Source organism: Megascapheus bottae, chromosome 23, assembly GCF_031878675.1.
Source record: "Megascapheus bottae isolate mThoBot1 chromosome 23, mThoBot2.hap1, whole genome shotgun sequence".
Taxonomy (NCBI): Eukaryota; Metazoa; Chordata; class Mammalia; order Rodentia; family Geomyidae; genus Megascapheus; species Megascapheus bottae.
The window spans coordinates 27,014,635-27,035,926 of NC_143531.1; the positions used below are offsets into that span (position 1 = coordinate 27,014,635).

The following is a 21,292-nucleotide window of genomic DNA, read 5'->3' on the forward strand; positions in this document are numbered from 1 at the left end:
TTCACTTGACAGTTTCCTCACAGCTGGTGCTCTACCACCTGAGCCATGCTTCCACGTCCTTCATATTTCTTGCAACAGGGTGTGGCTCTCTGTGTAGCCCAGGCTTCCCTGGAACTCATGATCCCTTTTACCTCAGGCTCCAGAGTGCTGGGGTTACAGGCACGAGGCTTCTTACACGTGGCTATCACTGTTACTTTTTGGACATTGAACCAGGCCCTTGTAGTTGTCTGTGAGGCTGAGGCTGTACCGCTGTGCTACTCCCAAACCAGTGCTTCTGTATGAAGAAAACACAGTAGTATAGATGAATTGTGAACTCTTTTTCATGGCCTAAGAATTAGTGTTTAATGAAAAATAAACATCATAGGTAATGTGCCACAACCAAAGTGTGTGAAGAAATCACATTCATTAAATCTCTTACTTTCATTAATCTTCGTTCCTGACATGTACATATCATTGTCCCAACGAAAATTGTAAAATACATTATTTCCGGAAGCATCCTTGTAATACATTTTCAAATCATCTATATGGTCTAAAGCTAAATTTCAAAACAGCTTTGTGGATGCGTAATGTCGTCTTAAAAGCATTGGGGGAGGGGTATGAGGCCAGGCTTGCTGACATCTGCTGAAATCTCTCTGTGGTTCAGACCTTTCTTTCTATTGTGCGCATAATTGACTTACATTTTACGTTTACACGAGCAGAGGATTTTATAGATGACTAAGTTTTTTCTCCCTTGACTTAAATCAGTTCAATGTTCATTTCTGACCCAGCATGCTTATGGGACTGGGGGAGAGTACTTAAGCATAGTAACAGAGGCCATCTCCTACAGGACAGTCTTCAAAAGGACCTTGGGAATTGTCTGCAAACACAAAAGAAATGTTGGAGAGGACACGTGTCCCTACTTGGAATCCTTTATGATGGAGCTAGATCAAACATTCTGGGTGTCTGTCACTGTGGATTAAAGCTGTAGTGCAATGATTGGGCCATTTGTGGTGATGGCTATCTTAGTTGCCATTTTTCTGGAAGGATCTCAGCTCTTCGTGTGGGGAACTGAGCTGCTTAATGTGTCTGAGCCTGCTTTGCAAAGAAAATGCTTCCTCCAGAAAGTGGGGAGTTCCTCCTACAGTCCCCCTCAGGCTTATTTAAAAGGTCCAGAAAGGCTCTGGAAGATGTTGAAAACAAGAGGCCCTTGTCAGCTCTGGTGTGTTAGCAGGATCAACTCTGTGTTCTCAGATGTGGCTCTCTTTGATTATGTGTCCTCCTATATCCAGTAAACAAAGCACCCATGACAGTGGCAGGGCCCCAAACCCACTGAGCAGCTAGGTGACAGCACATGGCCTGTATGGGTATTGTATAAATATTGGGAGCTGCTATCCCCAGGAACAGACAGCCTTTAGGAAGCTGGGAGGAAACAGGGAGGGAGGAAAAAATGTTGGTTGTAGTAACTATCTGGGATGGTAAGTTGTCTGGACAACTGCTTCTTTCTTTGGAAATAAAAAGATGCAGTATTATTATTGTTAAATTTTTTTTTTTGCCAGTCCTTGGCCTGAGCTCAGGGTCTGAGCACTGTCCATAGACTTTCTCAAGGCTAGAGCTCTACCACTTGAGCCACAGCATCATTTCTGGCTTTTTTCTATGTGTGTGGTACCGAGGAATCGAACCCAGGTCTTCGTGCATGCACTCTACCACTAGGCCAAACTCGCGGTCCCAGATGCATTACATTTATGTCACATGTAGGGCTAAATGGAAAGCTTTGGCTTGTCCCCAGATGCCATGTCCCTTTCTACTCCATGTCCTCTGTTATGATTTCATTATGATAATCAGAGCAGGAAGTGGAGAGAAAGCTGCCTACGTGTGGTGTACAGGCCATTTGTGTAGCCTGCCCCGGTACAAGCAGGCACCCACTGGCTCCAGAGAAGCAGGCGTACAAACAGGTGCAGCAATAAGTGAATGCTACTTAGTTGAGTGATATGGTTTATCACAGTTTGTTGAAATGAACAGTCATGGAATGGTGTCAGACTTGCAATCCACCCCAAACTGAAGGATACAGGAAAATCTCTTGAGAGATTTCACTGAAAACATTTGTTTTCCCTGGACAAGCCCAGACCTCACACCAGCTAAACGAAGGATTAAAACTAAGGTATTTAATAACTCTTGGTATTTAAAAATCAAATAATCATTTGGAAAGGGAATGAGAAAGGAGAGACTGTAGGAGAAAAGGGTACTGCCTCTATTGTAAAGGTCAGTTTTCCGAATTATTAAACACTTAGGACTATTTCTATTGCACACAAAAGACCTTTTCCAAGTATACTGAAAGATATCCTTTGTTTTTCCATTAGAGACTTGATTTACAGTTAGTAGAGGCATGATTGTCCACAATGAACAATGATTGTAATTTTTTTCTGGCAGTACTGGGATTTGAACTCAAGGCCTCACATTTGCTAGGCACGTACTCTATCACTTAAGTCAGACTCCCTATTTTTCACATGGAGTCTCAAGTCCCACTATTATCCTCCTTCCTCTACTCCTCCTGTAGACTATAATTAAGGCATGTGATGTGGTTGTAATTGTGTGTGTGTGTGTGTGTGTTGAAGGTCAAGAAAGGTGCTAGAAGATGTTGAAAGCAAGAGGCCCTTGTCAGCTCTGGTGTATTAGCAGGATTAGATGTGGCTCTCTTTGATTATATGTCCTCCTATATCCAGTAAACAAAGCACCCATGACAGTGGCAGGGCCCCAAACCCACTGAGCAGCCAGCAGCTGGGTGACAGCACATGGCCTGTATGAGTGTTGTATAAATACTGGGAGCTGCTGTCCCCAGGAACAGACAGCCCTTAGGAACAGGGAGGGAGGAAGGCTTGAATTCAGGACCTCGTTCTTTCAAGTGACTTACTTGCTCACAGCTGCCACTTGAGCCATACCTCCAGTCTGGCTCTTGTGCTGGCTAATTAGAGAGGGAATCTTGCATACTCTTCTGTCCAACCTGGCTTCAGACCAAGCTCCTCCTCAACTGTTTTTTAAATAGGCAGTGTCTCAACAAGAATTCTTATTTATCCAGGTGATAAGCACAGAACTCTTAGCTCCCATGACAGACAGGGGCCTGGGAAACTGGGGATATTGTGAGAGGCCACGGGTTACACCAGGTGTCATCCTGATACAGGTGATTATAATTTACTAATGCATGCATGGTAGCGGGTCATCCTGATACAGGTGATTATAATTTCAAAATAAATGTCTGCAGTTGGCTGGAGTGTATCATTATAAATCTTATTCATCCAGTAGCTCTGAAATTAGCTCTAAAATGTTCCCGATTCAAATAATCACACTTGCTACAGAAAACCTGGTTTCCTGCTAACAGTGAAGAGTGGGCCCGTGGCTCTCTCTTGCCAAGGAAGGCTCTCGAACATGTCAACTCTGTGTGTGAACTGGTTTTCGCTGGCTGGTAAGGGTGTGGCTGATGAGCTGATTTCAACTGATGGAAAATAAGAACTGACCGGTATGAGAACTGGACATGTCAGTTCTTAGCGATTCAATAGTATCACTGTTCTAATTGGGAAAGCGGGTCTGATTTCCCAGAAGTCCCCTGACAGCTCTTGGGAGATATTATATTAGTCTTTGATTATCCAGGCAGGACTGTAATGGTAGATTTGCATACATTTGCAACTGTAAAAAGAAAGCTATTCTTGTTTGGCTTTCTTTTGGAGCAGCCCCTGTGAGAGGTCTGTGACGGGGGCTGACAGCTGCCCATGGAGACATGCTATCCCAGAAGTCGGCAGGATTACAGGTACTGTGTACCCTGTACCGCTAAACCACTTCCCTTCAGTAACTCACAGTCCATTACGTATTATACATTATTTATATGTTTATCAGTCCTCTGTTGAGTTTGTATTTTCTGCTAGGACTGGCCCGAGGGACAGAAGTATAGTGGTTAACGAGTGTGAAGCTGTGTTTGTGTTTCAAAGCTCTGATCTGAGCCAGTGCTGTCCAGAGCACAGTGTACTGAGAAAAAGGTATTGTGTCTGAGTTTTGCCACAGGAAGCTTAGTCTCCAGCCAGAACCCAGGCTAGATTTTACCACTACCCCTCTCGTTAATCTCAGATGAGCTTCTCATTTTCAAACTGGTGTGAGTTGGTGTGAATTGAGTCTCCCTGCCGGAGCCAGCTGACAAGTCGGGATTCCTGATTTTAGGGGGTGAGGACAAGAAAAGAAAAAGACAAGAAACAGATGGGGTCGGGAGGTCTACAGCTCAAGTCAGCAGCCCAAGGCTGCAGCCTAAGCTTAAGACTGTAGCCCTGTTTATTTCCAGTTCCAGTCTTTTTTTTTTTTTGCCAGTCCTGGGCTTGGGCTCAGGGCCTGAGCACTGTCCTTGGACTTTCTCAAGGCTAGAGCTCTACCACTTGAGCCTCAGCACCACTTCCGGCTTTTTGCTATGTATGTGGGGTACCGAGGAATTGAACCCGGGTCTTCGTGCATGCTAGGCAAGCACTCTACCACTAGGCCAAACTCCTGGCCCCCAGTCTTATCTACTCTCTTAAAATGAGGAAACTGTCAAGGGTTACATTCATACAAAATGGTAATCAAATCTCACATCAGTTAAGCAGAAAGTGACAAAGCCATCAAGCAATAAATCAATAAAGCCAGGAAGATTCACAATACTGATGACAGAGCCCAAAGTCATCATGATAACAGCTTATCTCCTCCTCCTGTACTTAGCTCTAATCGGTAGTGCAGGTCCAAGGTCAGTCTGACCCCACACTTGGCTCCCAACATCTCCCTGCCTGTCTCCTTACCTGTAAGGTGAGGATGAAAATAGGTCTGAAGAGCAAGTGCTGGTGGCTCAGGCCCGTTATCCCAGCTGCTCAGGACGCTGAGGTCTGAGGATCGTGGAACCGAGTCTGTTTGTCTCTTAGTTCCAATTAACCAACAAGAATCTGGAAGTGGAGGTGTAGCTCAAGTGGTAGAACACCTGTCCTGGGTGATGAAGCCAGGTCAGAGTATGAGGCTCCGAGTTCAAGCCCCAGTAATGATACAAAGCAAGAAAAAAAAAATACGTGTTTCCTGGGACTCAGATGAATATAAAATAAGCAGTGAATCTGAACACATTAAGTACTCTCCAGATATTTGGTGAGCTTTTTTTTTCTTGTTGTGTAGTTGGTTTTTGTTTTCTTGAGGCAGAATCTCACTATGCGGGTCAACTTGGTTTTGAACTCATGGTTCTCTTTGTCTCGGCCTCCAAAGTACTGGGGTTACAGGTGTGTACCACCTGGCTGTTTGGTGTGTGTGTGTGTTGATTTTTACTGTGGTGTCAAATAGAATTTTAACCAAATATTCATTGTTCAACACAGGCACCAGATTGGGAACCGTTTGCCCTTTTGTGAATCAGTCATTTTAATGGTTCCAGATTTTTTTTTTTTTTTGCAGTAGTGAGTCCAATTTTGTCATGAGACTCCACACAATGAGAACTGGTCTTAGTCCTAATTACATGCACCGCTAGCTGGGCGTCTCCTGAGAGCCCCGCTCTGTGAGCCCTCTCACTTGACCAGCACGCCATCTCTCCACGCAGAAAAGGGAACTGAACCTGAGGTTACACAGCCAGTTTGTGAGGAGGTGGTGATACGTGGAGCTGGGAGGCCATATGTGTACCTGCTGTCTTCATGATTCAGTGCTTGTAAGGCCTGCTTACCTTCCCTCATGCACATCTGCAAATGGAGATACCAGATTAAAAGCTTGTAGTCTGCATGAGAAGGTAGCTGGTCATTGTTGGATACATGATAAGTGTTATTAAATAAGTTCATTGATAACAAGTAAGAACTGTTGAGTTGTTTGGAACAGCAGCTCTAAGTGTGCTTGGGGTGTCCCATGGTTGTTATGATAGTAAGAAGGTCTGGTTGCATTGTATTTGGAGTGGAGAGTATCTGTTCCTGTGGGGTCAGATCCATGCCATTTCTGTGCATCAGTGACACTTTGGTACATGGTTGGAGGGTGGCATTGGCGTGCACACAGGAGTGTGTCCTCTTGATATTACAGGTGGACATGGCTATTACATCCTGAATTTTTATTTTGATTCAGGTGCTGGTTGTGGGGTTTGATCTTAGGACCTGGACATTGGTTTTGAGCTTTTCTGCTCGCCTAGCACTCAACTGCTTGCACCACAGCTCCATTTCTGAATTTTTAGGTGGCTGACTGGAAAAAGTTTTAAGGATTTTCCTGCCCAAGCTGGCTTCAATCTTCAGATCTAAGCCTCCTGAGTTAGAATTACAGGCTTGAGCCACCAGCACTCGGCTGTTAGATTCTGTTTGTCAGAGGGCCTTAGAATGTTTTAGGCGGTGTCTGATTTGTCTAACAACTGGAAGAAGAGGATTTTTCTGGCCAGGCCCCACTGGACTCCTGGTTACCAGTGACAGACCTGAGGTTATGGGGCAGGCTGTAGCTGCTGGACTAGGTTGGCAGGAGAAAGCCACTCATGATGCTGCCCTGCAGGCTGAAGTATGTAAAGGGCTCAAGTCTCAGAAAAAAAGAAAAAAAAAACGTTTCAGTGCTTTATCAGAGTGGGAATCAAAGGTGGAAGGCATTGTTTTGTTCTTCAACCAAGAGCCTAATGCCTTCCGAGCTCACCTGGCTGTGGCGATGGAATTCGGGGAATGCACTTGCAGTGGCCCGCTGCTGTTTCTTTTGCATATCACCTCAATCTTCCAGCGCTGGGAACCGTGCCTCAGATTTCTGAAAAACCAGATGAGCTAGTGTATGTCTTTCCCACATTACTTGTACAAGGACTTGACATTCTGAAACCTAGGGAGATGGTTTTATTTATATGTGAAACCTTAAAGGTATTGTTATAGCTGGAGAGAGGATAACCAATTAATACCATTAATACTGTGGCAAATGAAGACTACATAGCAGACAAAAATCTAAAAGGGAAGAAGGAGTAAGAAGCAAGGCTAGAAAGGGAAGTAAACAGGGCCCCAAAGATCTCCCACAGGCTCCAGAAAACCACTGAAAAAGAAAAAAAAATGTGTTTGCATTCTTTGGGTTTTATTTTCATTCCAGAAAGTAGTCTTCTGCTTTTTCTGAAGTGGCTATCCAAGATTCATGGGCAGCTTTGCTTGCGAGCGCCATGGTCTCTTCTGTGTGAAGCTGTCTGAACTTGAGAGAGCACTTGTTTCTTTCCCGCGTCTGTTGGGTTGTGGTCTACATTCCTGACTGGTGGTGAGTGTGGCATCAGGCGAGCGTATGTGATGTGCACACAGTGACCTTTGCACTTGCTGTGTGCACTGCGTTGCCACATTGCATCCTCATTTACTTTCAGGTACTTGTTTTAACGTTAGCCCTGGCCATTGGCCAGGCACCAGAATATCTCCCCATACTGCACCTGCAGATGCTTCAAGATGATTATGCGTGGAAACTCAACACTTCATTTCCTCCTAAACTGGGGAGAAAGATTTTAATTAGTAAAAGGTAATCCTGGCTCAGCACAATTAAAGAGAGACTTTAGAGACGCTACAGAACTACCAAGTGCTCAAGAGTCTACCAGCGTGCATCACTTTAACAGGTTCCAATTTTAATAATTCACCAATCACTTATTCATCCCATCATTCATTCACTTTTTCACCCACCAAACAGATGTTGGGGGGTAATCACAGGAAGACACTGAGGATGCAAAACATGTGTGCATCTTCCCTATGCCACAGAGACTCAATTTGGTAACACCCTGAACAGATGTTGAATAAGAAGCCAGTTTCTTGGGTTTGGTTGAGATTTCATGAAAAGAGGCTTTGAAATGCACTCTGAGGTCTGCAGGCCCCGAGCCAGGTGTTCCGTGTGCTGACGTGGGATTCGATCACTGAGAACTGTCCACATTCTCCTTCTAGACAGCTTGAGATTATGTCCCAATCTGAGGGAGGTTTGAGGTCCTGGAGCAGGCACAGGAAAGGGGCCTGGGCTGTCCAGGCTATGGGCAGTGATACAAAGGATTCGAGGTGAAGTTAATTCAGGAGACCCAGGGTCAGCTCCTCAAGGCTTAAACAGAATAGGCCAAGGACAGAGTTTTCCACTGTGGCAGTGAGGAGAGAAGCTCTGACTGCCTTTCACACGAAGCATGGATGGTGAGTAGGCTCTGAATGGCTTGTGGTCTAAGTTCCTTCTGTCCTTAGTTTTATTAGGATGTTAATAGTACTGATGATCATTATTATTGTTTTCTGCCAGTCCAGGGCACTGCCCCTGAGCCTCTTTGTGCTCAAAGCTAGTGCTCTACCTAGCCACAGCTCCGCTTCCTAGGATGCTGATAGCACTAATGGCTACCTTTGACTGCCGTTGGACGTCCAGTTTGAGTGTGTGATTTGGCACTACAGATTCATGGTTGTGTTCATTCCATTGCAGTTGTAACGAGCCACTGGAAGATGGCAGAGGCAGCTTGGATATGCCAAATATACGTTGGGGCCAAAGAATGTCAGGTGATTTTACAGCACTAGGAAGAAGAGCCTCCTGAATTTGAGTAGAGAATGTGATAGTAGAGTAACCACACTGCTGTACGTCATGTTTCATCACCCACGTGCTTTCTGCATACGACAGCGGATAACCAGCTTGGTTCTATTCCATGTAACCTCTTCCTGGCACCAGGAACTCATGCCTGTAAATCCTAGCTATTTGGGAAACTGAGATCTGAGGCCCTCAGTCCAGACGGGCAGATCAGAGTCTTATTTCCAGTTTACCAGCAAAAGATGAAACTGGAGGTATGGTTCAAAAGGGTAGCGCTCCAACTTGGGTAGAAAAAACTAAGCCAGAGTATGAGGCGCTGAGTTTGAGCCCCAGAAGCAGCACAAAAGACAGAAGTGAAGTAACCTTGTATATAATTGTCATTTGGGTAGTGTACAAACATGAAATCCTGAGTGAAACTGTAGGATATTGGATGCGTGCATTTTTTTTTTTTTGTCATGGAGCTTGAACTCTGGGCCTGGGCACTGTCCCTGAGCTCTTCAGCTCAAGGCTAGTGCTCTACCTCTTGAGCCACAGCACCATTTCTGGTTTTCTGGTGGTTAAATTGGAGATAAGAGTTGCATGGACTTTCATGATCAGGCTGGCTTTGAACTGTGAGCCTCAGACCTCAGCCTCCTGGGTAGCTTGGATTATAGGCGTGAACCATTAGTGCCTAGCTAGGATTTTTTAGACTTCCCCTATGCCCTTCCTGTGGATTTTACCCAGTTCCTAACTCACAAATGTGTGAGGAAAGCCTGACTTCTCAGTCTTACCAAACAGCATCTGTTACCACACTTGGATTTTTGCCATGCTGACACAGAAGGTAGTGTCTCAGTTATTTGTAATTTGCATTTTTAAGTGATATTGAACATTTTTTCATGTGTGTGAGCTATTTATAGTTCCTTTTCTGTTAACTCTGTTATTTCTCTTGCCCGCCCACTTTGTGTTTGTTGGTTGTACTTTTTCAGAAACTGTTTATATATTTGGTACATGAGCTCTTTATTTGTGGTCTAACTTGCTAAACTTTTTCTAGCCCCCAGAGATAACACTGTATGTCCTGGAATATAGTGAGGATCAAGTAAGAAAATCAGCCGGGTACCTCTTGCTCACGCCTGTAATCCTAGCTGAGGGGCTGAGGTCTGAGGGTTGTGATTCAAAGCAAGGCCAGACAGGAACATTCTTGAGATTGTTATCTCCGATTAACCAGCTAGAGCCTGATGTGGAGCTGCAGCTCAAGAGGTCAAACACCAGTCTTGAGCTAAGGGACAAGCATCTAGGCCTTGAGTTCAAGCCCCAGGACTAGCAGAAAAATTTTAAAAAGAAATTCATTCAGAGGGGTCGGGTTGGCCATGGTTGCTGCTGACATTTTATGTTGTTTTCTTTAGAACCGACTTAAATATAGTTTGCTTAGCATATAGAGATTTTCCCCTCTCCTTTCTGTAACTAAGAAAACTTGTAGTAGAAATAGGGAGCATGTGCCAGACCGTCCCTGACCCCCTTCTTCCCAGAGGCCCTCAGGATCTCACCATCCTCCTTGCCCACTGTGTTCAGGTTTTTGTGTGCTGGCTGATGGGGCCAAGGCTGCCCATAAAGCCGAGAGGATGCCGGCGGGCTGCCAGCCTGTCTCCACCTCGGAGCAGCGCGGGGTGGCTGTGGCCGGTGGGCTCAGACTGGGGCAAGGGTCACCAGGCCCATGGTGTCATGACAGTGGTAGGCCACACCTAGATGGAACCCCAGGAGTTCAAAGCACCCCTCTCTCCCAACCGTCCTTGTCTTCAGGCCACCACAGAGCTATGGCAAGCACAGAGAATAAGCATTTCGGGCCATCAACACCTCCATCTGTTTGTCTATCTCTGCCCCATCTTTCTCTACGCACATGACAGGAAGGAGAGTTGGTAGCATCTTGTCTGATTTTCTGTGTCAGGGACATACTGATCTCTGTGGAAGGTAACAAATACTCAAGGTGCCACAGCGACCCAGGGAGAAGGTGAATCTCCTGTTTATTCAAAGAGCATACTGGTTGGAAAACAGGCATGTTGACTGTCTTCTGTAAAACAAAGGGGCATAGCTTACATCCAAATGTTGTGCAATGACACGTAAGACAGTGAGCATCAGTGGGTCTTGCTCTCTTTGGAAAGTCCTAGAACCAATCCTCTATAGAAGCTTGGCAATGACTCTGTGTATAAAAGTTTAAGGAGCTGGATTAAAATGGACACAGCTTCATTACTTTAAGTGCCCCATTCACAGACAAAACAGCGATGTATGAAATAACTTTGCTCATCTCCCATTGCTCGTCTGTCATTGAAGATGCCAGTATCATACTCTAGGTGTCAGACTGTTCCATGTTGGTAACAGGGTTATAGTTAAGGGGAAAAAAAGTTTTTTCTTGGGAATGATTGTGCAACCACATTGCAAAAAATGCTTCAATCCGGTCTGTTGCTGGTGATCTGCCTTTCCCTCTATTGTCCATATTTTTAATAGAGCTAACGAGCTGTTTCTAGGCCATCCTTGGACTACTTCTAGGGAAATCTCAACTGGAGCCAATGTATTCCGTAAGGGACTCACCTACATATGAGTTGATCAGTCCATGCTGGAAACACATAATATTCCACTAGACACAAAGAGTGTGTACGGGGCACAGCAAAGGCAAAGCATCTTGGCTTTCTTGATTGTTGATTTACTTTGTCCTACATGCTGGTGGCAGGATCTCTATTCTCAGGTCTTCTCTGCTCAGTTTCCTTGTTAGCTCTTTCTCTGGACCTTTGATGCACGACCTGACGTCTCTCTGTGAAGCATCCCTCAGCCTTGTCCAGGGGGCTGGAGGCAGAGCGAGGGTCAGGATTCCTCTGGGGAGGGACGGTTGGTGGGGTGGCTGCCTCCAAGCAGGACGAGAGTCCTGCATCATGCCAAGCCTGCTGCCCCTCTCTCTGGCACGTAGCATGATTGTCTTCATTACAGTTCTGCAGCCACGGTTTTTATTGGCTCAAGAATACGGGCTGCAGAGCTGGAAAGCATATTCTCAAGGGCTGGTTGTGCCTTGGCACCTTGTTCTAGGATATGTGCTAGGCTGTCGTCTGGAGGGAGCCAAGGCAGTCCGTTATCACTCGAGTTGGGTCATTGCATGTGACAGGAACAGAGACTCAAGCTGTCTTCAGTACTTGGATTTGGCTATCAAGGCTCATGGACCGTTAATCCTGCCTAGTTTCATCATTTATAAACTTTTACGGCAGAATTTCCATCATAATGTTTTCTGAATCACTATTTCTTTTTTGTTGCTTTATTCTCACGCTTCAGAGGATGCATAATTGTGGGCCTAAGGTTTTACGCAGTCCCAGCAGTACAATAATTACTTTAAATTTAAAATTCTAATAACGAGAAAGGCCTGTGATTTTTTCTGGATCACATGTAATTCCCCAGATTTAACCAGTATCAAGCGTCAGTCCTTCCAGGTATATCCTATGTCATCGTAAGCACTTAATTTATACGCAAGTTTGCTTTGATTAAAGATGCTAAGGCGGCTCGTGGATTGAATGAACATTGAGAAAGGTGACGAAACTAACTTGATCATTTAATTTTTATAGCATTTGAGTTGAGATGAGCAACTTTTTAAAGCATCCAGTGTCTACAAGTGCTTAAGCACTGTGAATCTGCTCCATTTTTTCTTTTTGATTTCCTCTTTATTTTTTATTAAAGAATTTATTAACATTGATTTTTACATCATATTTCAAATGGGGTGTTTAACAAACAAGTATTCAAGAAGGGAATCTATATACAATCAGTGGCACTTAGATTTTAGAACATAATTAAAATTAGGCTGAGGGCTTGTATGTCATAGATACATATTAATCTATGTAATAAAACATTATGTCTATAGAGTCATAGATTTTATGTCCATGTAGTTATGTTTATATTTCCAGTACCATGTCCATAGCATTGGGTATGCAACTATTGAGTCCTTGCTCTTGTACTCTTTGGATCTAATAGCCACATATGAAGGATACCATGTGCCTTTTCCAACAAAAAAGGTTTTTAAAAGGAATATTCTAGCCTCGTAGTTCACGCCTGTAATCCTAGCTGCTCAGGAGGCTGAGATCTGAGGATTAAGGTTTAAAGCCAGCCCGGGCACAAAAAAACCTGAGACTCTTATCTCCAGCTAACCCCTAGAAAACTGAAATGAAGCTTAACTCAAGGGTAGAATGGTAGCCTTGAGCTGAAGAGCTCAGGGACAAGGCCCAGGCCCTGGGGTAGGGCGGTAGTCTTGAGCTGAAGAGCTCAAGGACAGCCAGTGCCTAGGGCCCCAAGGCCCACAAGAAAGAAAAAAGAAAAAAAAAGGAATATTCTAAGCTGGCCCTGTGGCTCACATCTATAATCCTAGCTACTCAGGAAGCTGAGATCTGAGGATCACAGTTCAAAGCTAGGCCAGGCATTAAAGCCTGAGAGACTCTTATCTCCAATTAACCACCAAAAAAAGGAAAGTGATGTTGTGGTTCAAGGAATAGGTAGGTAGCCTTGAGCTGAAGAGCTCAGGGACAGAGTCAAGGTCCAGAGTTCAAGGTCACAATGGAAAAAAAAAAGAATATTTTTGTGTACATCTTTGAAATGTAATGTCTATACACAGATATAAAACTGACAGCACCGTGGCCAACGCCTGTAATCCTAGCTATTTAGGAGGCTGAGATCTGAGGATCTTGGTTCAAAGCCAGCCCTAAAGAACATGAGACTCTTACCTCCAATTAGTCACTAGAAAAGGGGAAGTGGGGGCTGAGGCTCAAGGGGTAGCAGGGTAGCCTTGAGCTGAAGAGATCGGGGACAATGCCCAAGGCGAATTCAAGCCCCGTGACCCACCAAAAAAAAAATTACCAGAAAAATTTTGTTCAAGCTTACATAGATATGAAATGAAGCATTTTCCCCCAATACTCTAGCCACTCTGAATTGTCAAAAGGGGTTTCAGTGTTTCCTGTTCCCCTTATCTATGCATTTGTTACCTTCAAAATGAAAAGAACCCAAACTTTCCACAACTAATTACTGTAGTATTCTACATTCTCTAAGTCTGTATGTGGCCGTCAGCATATCTAAGTATATAAATTACTCCTTGGGAGCAAGTAAAGCTATAGGAACCCCACATACACCACCCCAACTTTAAAAGGGTTGTCATCTGATATTTTTTTTTCTTTTTTTGCCAGTCCTGGGCTGGAGCTCAGGGCCTGAGCACTGTCCTTGGACTTTCTCAAGGCTAGAGCTCTACCACTTGAGCCTCAGCACCACTTCCGGCTTTTTTTCTATGTTTGTGGTACTGAGGAATAGAACCGGGTCTTCCTGCATGCTAGGCCAGCACTCTACCACTAGGCCAGACTCCCGGCCCCTCATCCGATATTTTTAAATTGTTGGAATCTGCTCCATTTTTAACGTTCATGGACTTCATATACCTGCGTTTCAAACGAACTTACCCATTCTAAAATGCACTGCGTACTATCCTAGTTACTCAGGGTAGAAACGTTTGTGAGACTCCGGGAACGGACGGCTGTGTGGCAGTGAACCCGTCCTCAGCACCTGTGCTCTCAAGTCTCACCGTGGCTGGTCCTGGCCGTGGGCTTCGGGATTTCAGATCTGCCTCTGGAGTGGGCATTCCCACTCCTGCTCTTCCCACACCTCGAGTGTCAGGAGAACCAGCAGCTGCCTCCCCTTTCCAGCTGTGGAGTTGGATCACAAAGTTTTGTGCAAGGTTTTCCCGGCAAGGTCAACCCCATTGCTCTCGCTGGCCTACACTGAGGCAGACTCGAACCCCAGAGGGAAGTCTGAGAAGAGCAGAATACTTCGTCTGAGGACAGAAAAATATTTTGTAGGATGAGAGCCCAGCAACTGCTGGTGTCAGGGCCACTCCCTTGGTGTGTCACCTGAGCGCAGGGGGGCACCTGAGCTTAGAAGCATCCCAAGCTGGCTTTGATGTCCTGTTGAAACCATCCTAGAATTCTTAAGAAGTTTTAGACTGAGGGACCCAATTCCCATTGTGCCCTGGGATCTACGAAGTAGCAGGGTCTCACTGGAAACCAAGTAAGGTCTAGCGCTGAGAGGTATCTGCATGCGTTTTCTCAGGTGGTACCCCAAAGGGAAGAAGTCCATCCCAGCTGCCTTCTGCAGGAGCCGGGGTGTGGCTTTAAGAGCTTGACCTGCCTGGAGAATTGGAGCAGCTCGGCCAGACTTTCCTTCCAGGTGCTCTGGAGACTGGACCCACACGGAGCTAATTGGCCGTCTCACAAAGCGCTGCAGATTAGAGGCTCTCCAGATTTCAGCCTTCTCCCCTGTTTGTTGCCTTAGAAACTGACCTAGACTCAACCTCCTGAGGAAGAAAACATGAAAGTCACAATTTGGTTTTACTGTGCTTGCACTTTTGAAGGTCGTATAGAAAAATGAATGCTACTGACTCTGAGATCCCACGTGGCAGGACAGGGGCTCAGTTTCTTGTGGGCTGTCACTCTGCCCCCCTGGATCCCACTTTCCACTTTGTAAGAAGTGAGGGGTCGGCATGCACCCTGAAACCAGTGCCACCTCCCTCTCCCCACCACCACCACAGGACGAAGGCTTAGCACAAGCTTTGTGTCTCCTGAGCTCATGTAACTCACCTTCAGTTGAAAAGATATGTTGACTTTGATTCTAGTGAGCATTGTGAAAACAATTGTTTTTCTTAAACTAGACCTTATGAGCTTGAACTGGGTGGGCTCTTTAAAATGATTAACCCACCAGATTCTAATAAATAAGAGCCTGAGAAAATGGCTACCCAACCCTTGGGATTAGACATCTGTCTATGTCACTGTGTCCGTTGAATTTAGTCATAATAATGGGAGCTTGTGCTTTTGTCTTTTTCATAATACACGTATACTTTTGGTATTTTATATACAGTGTGTTTTAGAAAGGTGTCAATCTGTGACAGGTTGGGGACTTAGAAACACAAAGACGGATTCTTGACAAGTAGTGAGAGAAGCATTGTCCTGACTGGCAGAACCAGCAGCACCTTTGCCTTTGCCGCCAGACTCCTCACTGGTTCATTTCCCCACCAAGGGGTCCTTGCCTGTGGTTTGTCTGCATGCCTTCCCTGTCTGTCCTGAGGCCCCGAGGCAGGCACCCTGCCAGGGTCAGAGGAAGCACATGGAATGCAGAGGAAGGAACTGGCGCTGTCCTTCTGAGAGCAACATTCCAGACGCAGCTAATGGTTACCTAAAGAGACTGACAGAGTAGAACACAGGCTACGGAGACAAAGAAAAGTGTTCTCAGATTACTCCATTCCCCTCCACAGCCAAGTCAAGGGTCACCCATCTTCTCCCTGTGTTTTGCAACCCATGGACCTTCAGAACTTCCCTTTTCTGGGCTCTGCCAACCATGGAATTTTATTCTTCAACCTCATCTCTGACTGGCTTTGTGGCTGAAGAAACAGGGGAGAGGTCAAGGGCCGGCTTAACATGAAATTATCCAAGCTATCAGCATGTGGACTTGGGTTTCATGAGTTGGCTTCCTTTGTCCCCATATCTGACACAAACCTGCTGCAGAGGGCTGGTGAGGTCTTCCTGCAAGCACAGAGTCTCCAGCCTGCACCTGTCTCAACCTGTGCCCCAGAGTGTGGGGGGGTGAGGCAGGCTACACACAACCTGCTGTGCCCATGACCAAGTGGGAAGGCTAGCTTTGCAGTGTGTTTTCTGAATCTCCTTGAAATCAGCGCATTTCTGTCTAGCAGGCTGCCGCTGAGTGAATGTAATAGGTAGATGCTGACAAGAGTTATTTTGAGGGCCATAATTTGGTTGAGTTTTCTCAGGCGATCAAAGACTGTTTAACACCAGAAACAGCTGACTAGAACAGCTGTTCAAACAGCGCTTTGTGTGGAGAATGAGGAAAAGGTTCAGTGTTTTGACAACTATTCCAGCACAGTGAGTAATAAGACTTCTAAGAAAATCCTGGTTGCTGCTTTAAAACATTTCTTTTCTCTAGAGTTTAAAAAGGTTTTTTAGGGGTTTTCCCATCCGCTGTATTCAGCATGGATAGAGGATCGATATAGCAGGAGTATTTTCTCTTTCCTAAAAGTTTTATTCGATGGTACTGGGGTTGGGACTCAGAGGCTTGCCTCTCACCTAGGCAGGTGCAGTGCAACTGAGCAAGTCATCCAGCCCTGTTTTGTACTGGTTATCTTTAGGACATATGGCCTTACTTCTGCCAGGATGCATACCTGGATATTAATTAGAAGAATGGTGGTGGAGATGGCCTGTAAGGTGTGTGGATTGGGTTGAATCTTTTCAGAAAACTGTCATTTGTGTCAAGTAGTACAAAAATTAAGTGAGCAAGCAAGTATGGAGAAACTGGAAGCTCTGGAAGCTGTGACAGACTTAGGACCTCCTTGCTTTTCCCATACTCAGAGTAATTAGATGCCATCATTGAAAATCTGAACCACAATAACACATGGAGAAAGAAAAGGTTCACAATGCATGTGGCATTATATGAAAATGTGTCCCCTTGCACAAATTCTGTCTGTGTGTACCCTTTATTTGTAATATATTTTATAAATAGGCCAGAGCAAGTGAATTAATTTCTACGTTAGCAAAAGTATGTGTTTTGTTTGTCCTGGTATGTTCAGGTCAGCTAGTGGTCACTGTGTTTTAGAGGTAAGCTAAATGGATACTTTGCCCTTGTACAAAAACCAAGGTCAATCTTAGGACTTCCCTGTGGTCTGCCTCACTTAGGTGCCTGATGAATAACCCTAGTTCAGGAAGGCAAGTGCTATTACGATCACTTCATGACTAAGGAAGGAAATGGCCTGTCCACTCCCCACGCCGGGAAGCTAAGCTTTTCTGAGCATGAACTCACCGCCCCATGCATTACATGGCTCTCTTCCTCACACACACCCAAGACTGGGGAAGTGCATTCCAGTGGAATTGTGCATATCAAGCTCTCGCCCTGCATGGGAACACCATGCCATGCACATATTTCAGTATATTATTGCAAAACAACATATCAAGAGATAGTGGCAGATAGCTAGATGAGCTGGGGCACTCTTGTAGTCCCCGCTCTCAGTGGGTTGAGCAAGGTGCTCTTGAGTTCAAACCTAGTCAGAGAGAGAGAGAGGCGGGGGGTGGGGGAGAGTTGGGAAATTGGGTGGGGAGGTTAAGGTGACATTTTCAGCTGAGCCTATGGTTTCAAACTCAACAAGACATGGCAAAAAGCCATGCTGTGGGTTCTGCAGCAGGTATTCTACAGAGGGTGGAGGGCAGTGATGGCCTTTCTCTCCTCCTCTAGCATTAGTATCCAGCATGGTAACTCAAAACCATCCTCATAAGCCTACGAGTTATTGGAGGTTCTAATGGGATGCCAGCCCCACGCCTGCGACCCACTCCTCCAGTCCCCAGTACATGGTGTCTGTTTTGCAAGTGAGAAAACCAAGACTATGGAAATCTAGTTGTACCCTGAGATTATTCAGCTGACTCTTGAGTCCTTCCAAGGTTTCTTCTGAGTTTAAGCACTGTGCTGTGCTGGGTTCTGTGAAGATTTAGACTAATCGTGGGTGTTTACATTGTAGAAATTGCTCAAGTATGCTTCACGTTATTATAACAAAATGTCTGACATAGTCAACTTATGAGAGAAAAGGTTCGTTCAGCTCACAGTCTTAAAGTCTCCAGTCAGTTAGCAGCTGGATTCATCCCTCGGAGTCTCTGGTTTGCCTCCAGTGACCTAGGGACTTCTCCTTGGGCCCCACCACCCCAGATTCCCACCTTTCCCAATAGCACCACTCTGAGGACTAGGCAGAAAAATTGCAAGAGATACCCAGAGCTCCCTTGTGCTCCGGTGATGCAGGCTGAAGGTCAGAATATGGAGATGGTGGAGTGAAGCTGACTTCTTTGAGGTCAGAGCCTCAGTGGTTCGCTTATCCAAAGCTGGCCAGGCCGTAGAAAACATACTGACATCGGCCACATTCCCAGATGCCTGAGCGTCAACAAATGCGGTCAGCCTTCTACCCGTGCCAGACAAAGCCCATTTTCCCATGATGTGTCTTACAGATTAATGCAAGTCGGGCAGATTAAGGTCCCACTTAGGTATCAGGCTGGCACAGTGAATCAGAAGTACCTGCTTGGTTCCTGTGACATTGTTTCCTGACTTAAATTATTTCGTCACCCAAAAGGGTGGGGTAAGGGAAACCCTAGCCTATTTGGTGCTTGTCACTTACTTTGATGGAAGAGATTTATAAACAGCACTGTACACAGGATCATTCGGCGGCATCTCTGTTACACGGTGTAGCTTTGAAACCCACCCTTTTCCATCTGGTGCAGTTTCTCTCGGAGCTTCCTGAAACACGCAGTCTAGCCCCACACACGCCATGCTGTCTCAGATGGAAGTGCTGTTAAGGGTTGGGCCGGGGAGGTGAAAACTGTTGGAAGCTGAAGCAGAAGGTGTACAGCACTCGTCTCTGGCGGAAACCTTCACCTCTTTCCCCTGCACCTGCAGGCCTCCTGGTGGGAACGCTTGATGTGGTGTTGGACTCCAGTGCCCGGGTTGCACCTTACCGAATCCTGTACCAGACTCCAGACTCCCTGGTCTACTGGACCATCGCCTGTGGTAAGTTCCAGTATTTTGTGGAGTGTAAATTTGAAATGCTAGGCTCTCAGTTCAAACCCCATTATCACTATTTAAAAAAATTATTTTATGCCCTGTGTGATGATCCACCGCCCAACTTGTCCCTGCGTTTGGCCCTTGGGAACTCTTTCAGTTGACTTTATTCAGTTTTTAATTGGTCTTTGCTTTATGGGAAACATTGTGCTAGAATCCAAAGATATCCAGACAATTAGATTGGGTCACCGCTGTGACGAAGGTACAGGGATGCAGTCATTTACAGCCAGCTGCACATGCGCACTGTACAGAGGTCTGACACTGCTGAGTGCCTGGCTGAGTGCAGGATTCTAGGCAGGCCTTCTGTGCTGATGAGGAAAGTGGCTGGATGGGATTTCAGGCTTCTGGAAGGCTCAGGTGACCTAGTTGTATTCCCTCAAGGATTTAGTGAGCCTAGAAATTTTACCATGGTAAACCATGTCTCTTTAAAAGTATTCTGGTTCTGAGGCAAGCAACCCCATGGGAAACAATTCTGAATTATGCTTCATTTCCATGTTTCTGTTGAAGAAGGTGTCGTGTCAGGCCGTTAGGATCACCGAGAAGTCCAGGTTGGGAACTGAGCATCGGGAAGGGGGTGAATGGTCAGGGAAGCTGGCACAGTGAAGAAGCCATTTAACCAGTGAGCCCCAGCCCATGGGAGGGAGCATTCCTCCATCCTTCAGGTTTTTTCTCCACAAGGAGGACCTGGAAGGTGAAGTGTCACGTGGCCTGTGGTGGTGCCTGATTGGAACACATCTCAGTAGCAACGGATCATAACACAGGATATATAAAATGAACATCTATGAGTTTAGACCGACAAAGGTGAGTTTAGTGTGAAAGCAAGTCAGTAATGACACAGGAACGAAGATCATTAAAAATCCTGGAGAGGCAGGATTGGCGTCGCTTGGCGTGGTGGGGGCATGAGAAGGATGTCTCCATCTCCCTCTCACTCACTCCCACAATTCCACTGGTTTATTTCATCACCCGGAGGCAGGGGTCTTCTGAGCCCAGGGTCTCTCTAGCCGTCTTCCTCTTGGCCCCCGAGCCTCTCGTGTCGGTTGCTGACAGTGGGGTTTGTCTTCGTGATATTTCTTCTTCCTCATCACCATCTTCTTTCTTGTTCACTTTCTTGTACAATTTCTGGGGCTTTGCTGTTCTGCCAAGAAATTCTTCCTATGAACATTCGTAGAGGGTAAAACCCAGAGTAACAAAGCTAGGATACTTTTCATTTATACACCTAGCCAAGATTAAATAACTGTAGGTTCCAATTGTTTGGTGGCATAATGTATATCCCAATGAGTTGTGCTTTTTATTTTTCCTATAAATAATACATGCCCCACTGCATGATCTCATTCTAATAAACCTAGAACGGTTTTAGCTTTCATGTGTATCGATTACTCATAGAGACAACTCCAGAATTTCCTTACAAGAGACTCTGCGGAAGTGACAGCCATTGCAAAGTCTGGCTCACCCATTAATTGTTCTTAATGATTTCCGATTTGTGTTTAAAATCCAAAGGACTAGCTCCCTTTCTTGAAAAGATTTCAAGAGCGGAAACTACCACCATTAAAAAAAAAAAAGCTTTCTTCAATATGTTGACCTTTCAGTTTTTAATGTTAATGTTATTTTTTCCATAAAGTCAGTTTTCTGTAGGAAATTATGTTGAAAGCTTATTAATTCTGGGAAATGTTCGCTGTAAGGGGAACTTGAGTACAAACTTAGGTGAGTTTAACTCATTGCTCTGTGGAGTTCATAGGACTATAAAAATATGCCCTGGGTCGCATCACCAGTTCGTATATAAAATTAAAGAGGTTTTAATTCCGTAATAATTATCCATGTGTTGATGTAAACAGTTCCCTGTAGACAGTGGGAATCTGAGCTGAATCCAGCTGAGTGATTTGCCGTAGATAAGGGTCACACAGACATTGCACTTGGCTTGTTTAAATGCATGTGGATGCGCATATGTTTAGCATTGCATAGCAGTTGCCGTAGAAATGAGTACAGAGACAGGCCGTGCAAGCTCGTAGCCTGGCATCAGTGGGCTGTGTGTACCATGTAGCCTGGAGGAGTAGGTCCTATGGTAATGGACTGTACCATGCAGCCTATGGCAGTGGCAGGCCCTACCATCCAGATTTATGTAAGTTCACTCTGTGTGCTCACATGACAGAATTCCCTAATAGTTGTCGCATGCCCATAAGTAAGTGAC

At 45.4% G+C, this 21,292-nt stretch overlaps 1 protein-coding gene across 1 annotated transcript in view; it reads left to right on the top strand.

The window, feature by feature from the left end:
- The window catches only part of Tbc1d9 (TBC1 domain family member 9), a 59,929-nt gene that overhangs the window by 4,731 nt on the left and 33,906 nt on the right, over positions 1-21,292 (top strand). The window contains exon 2 of the mRNA XM_090356916.1: positions 18,946-19,056. Within this exon, the coding sequence (XP_090213042.1) occupies positions 18,946-19,056 (111 nt within the window). The remainder of the gene's footprint in view (positions 1-18,945; positions 19,057-21,292) is intronic.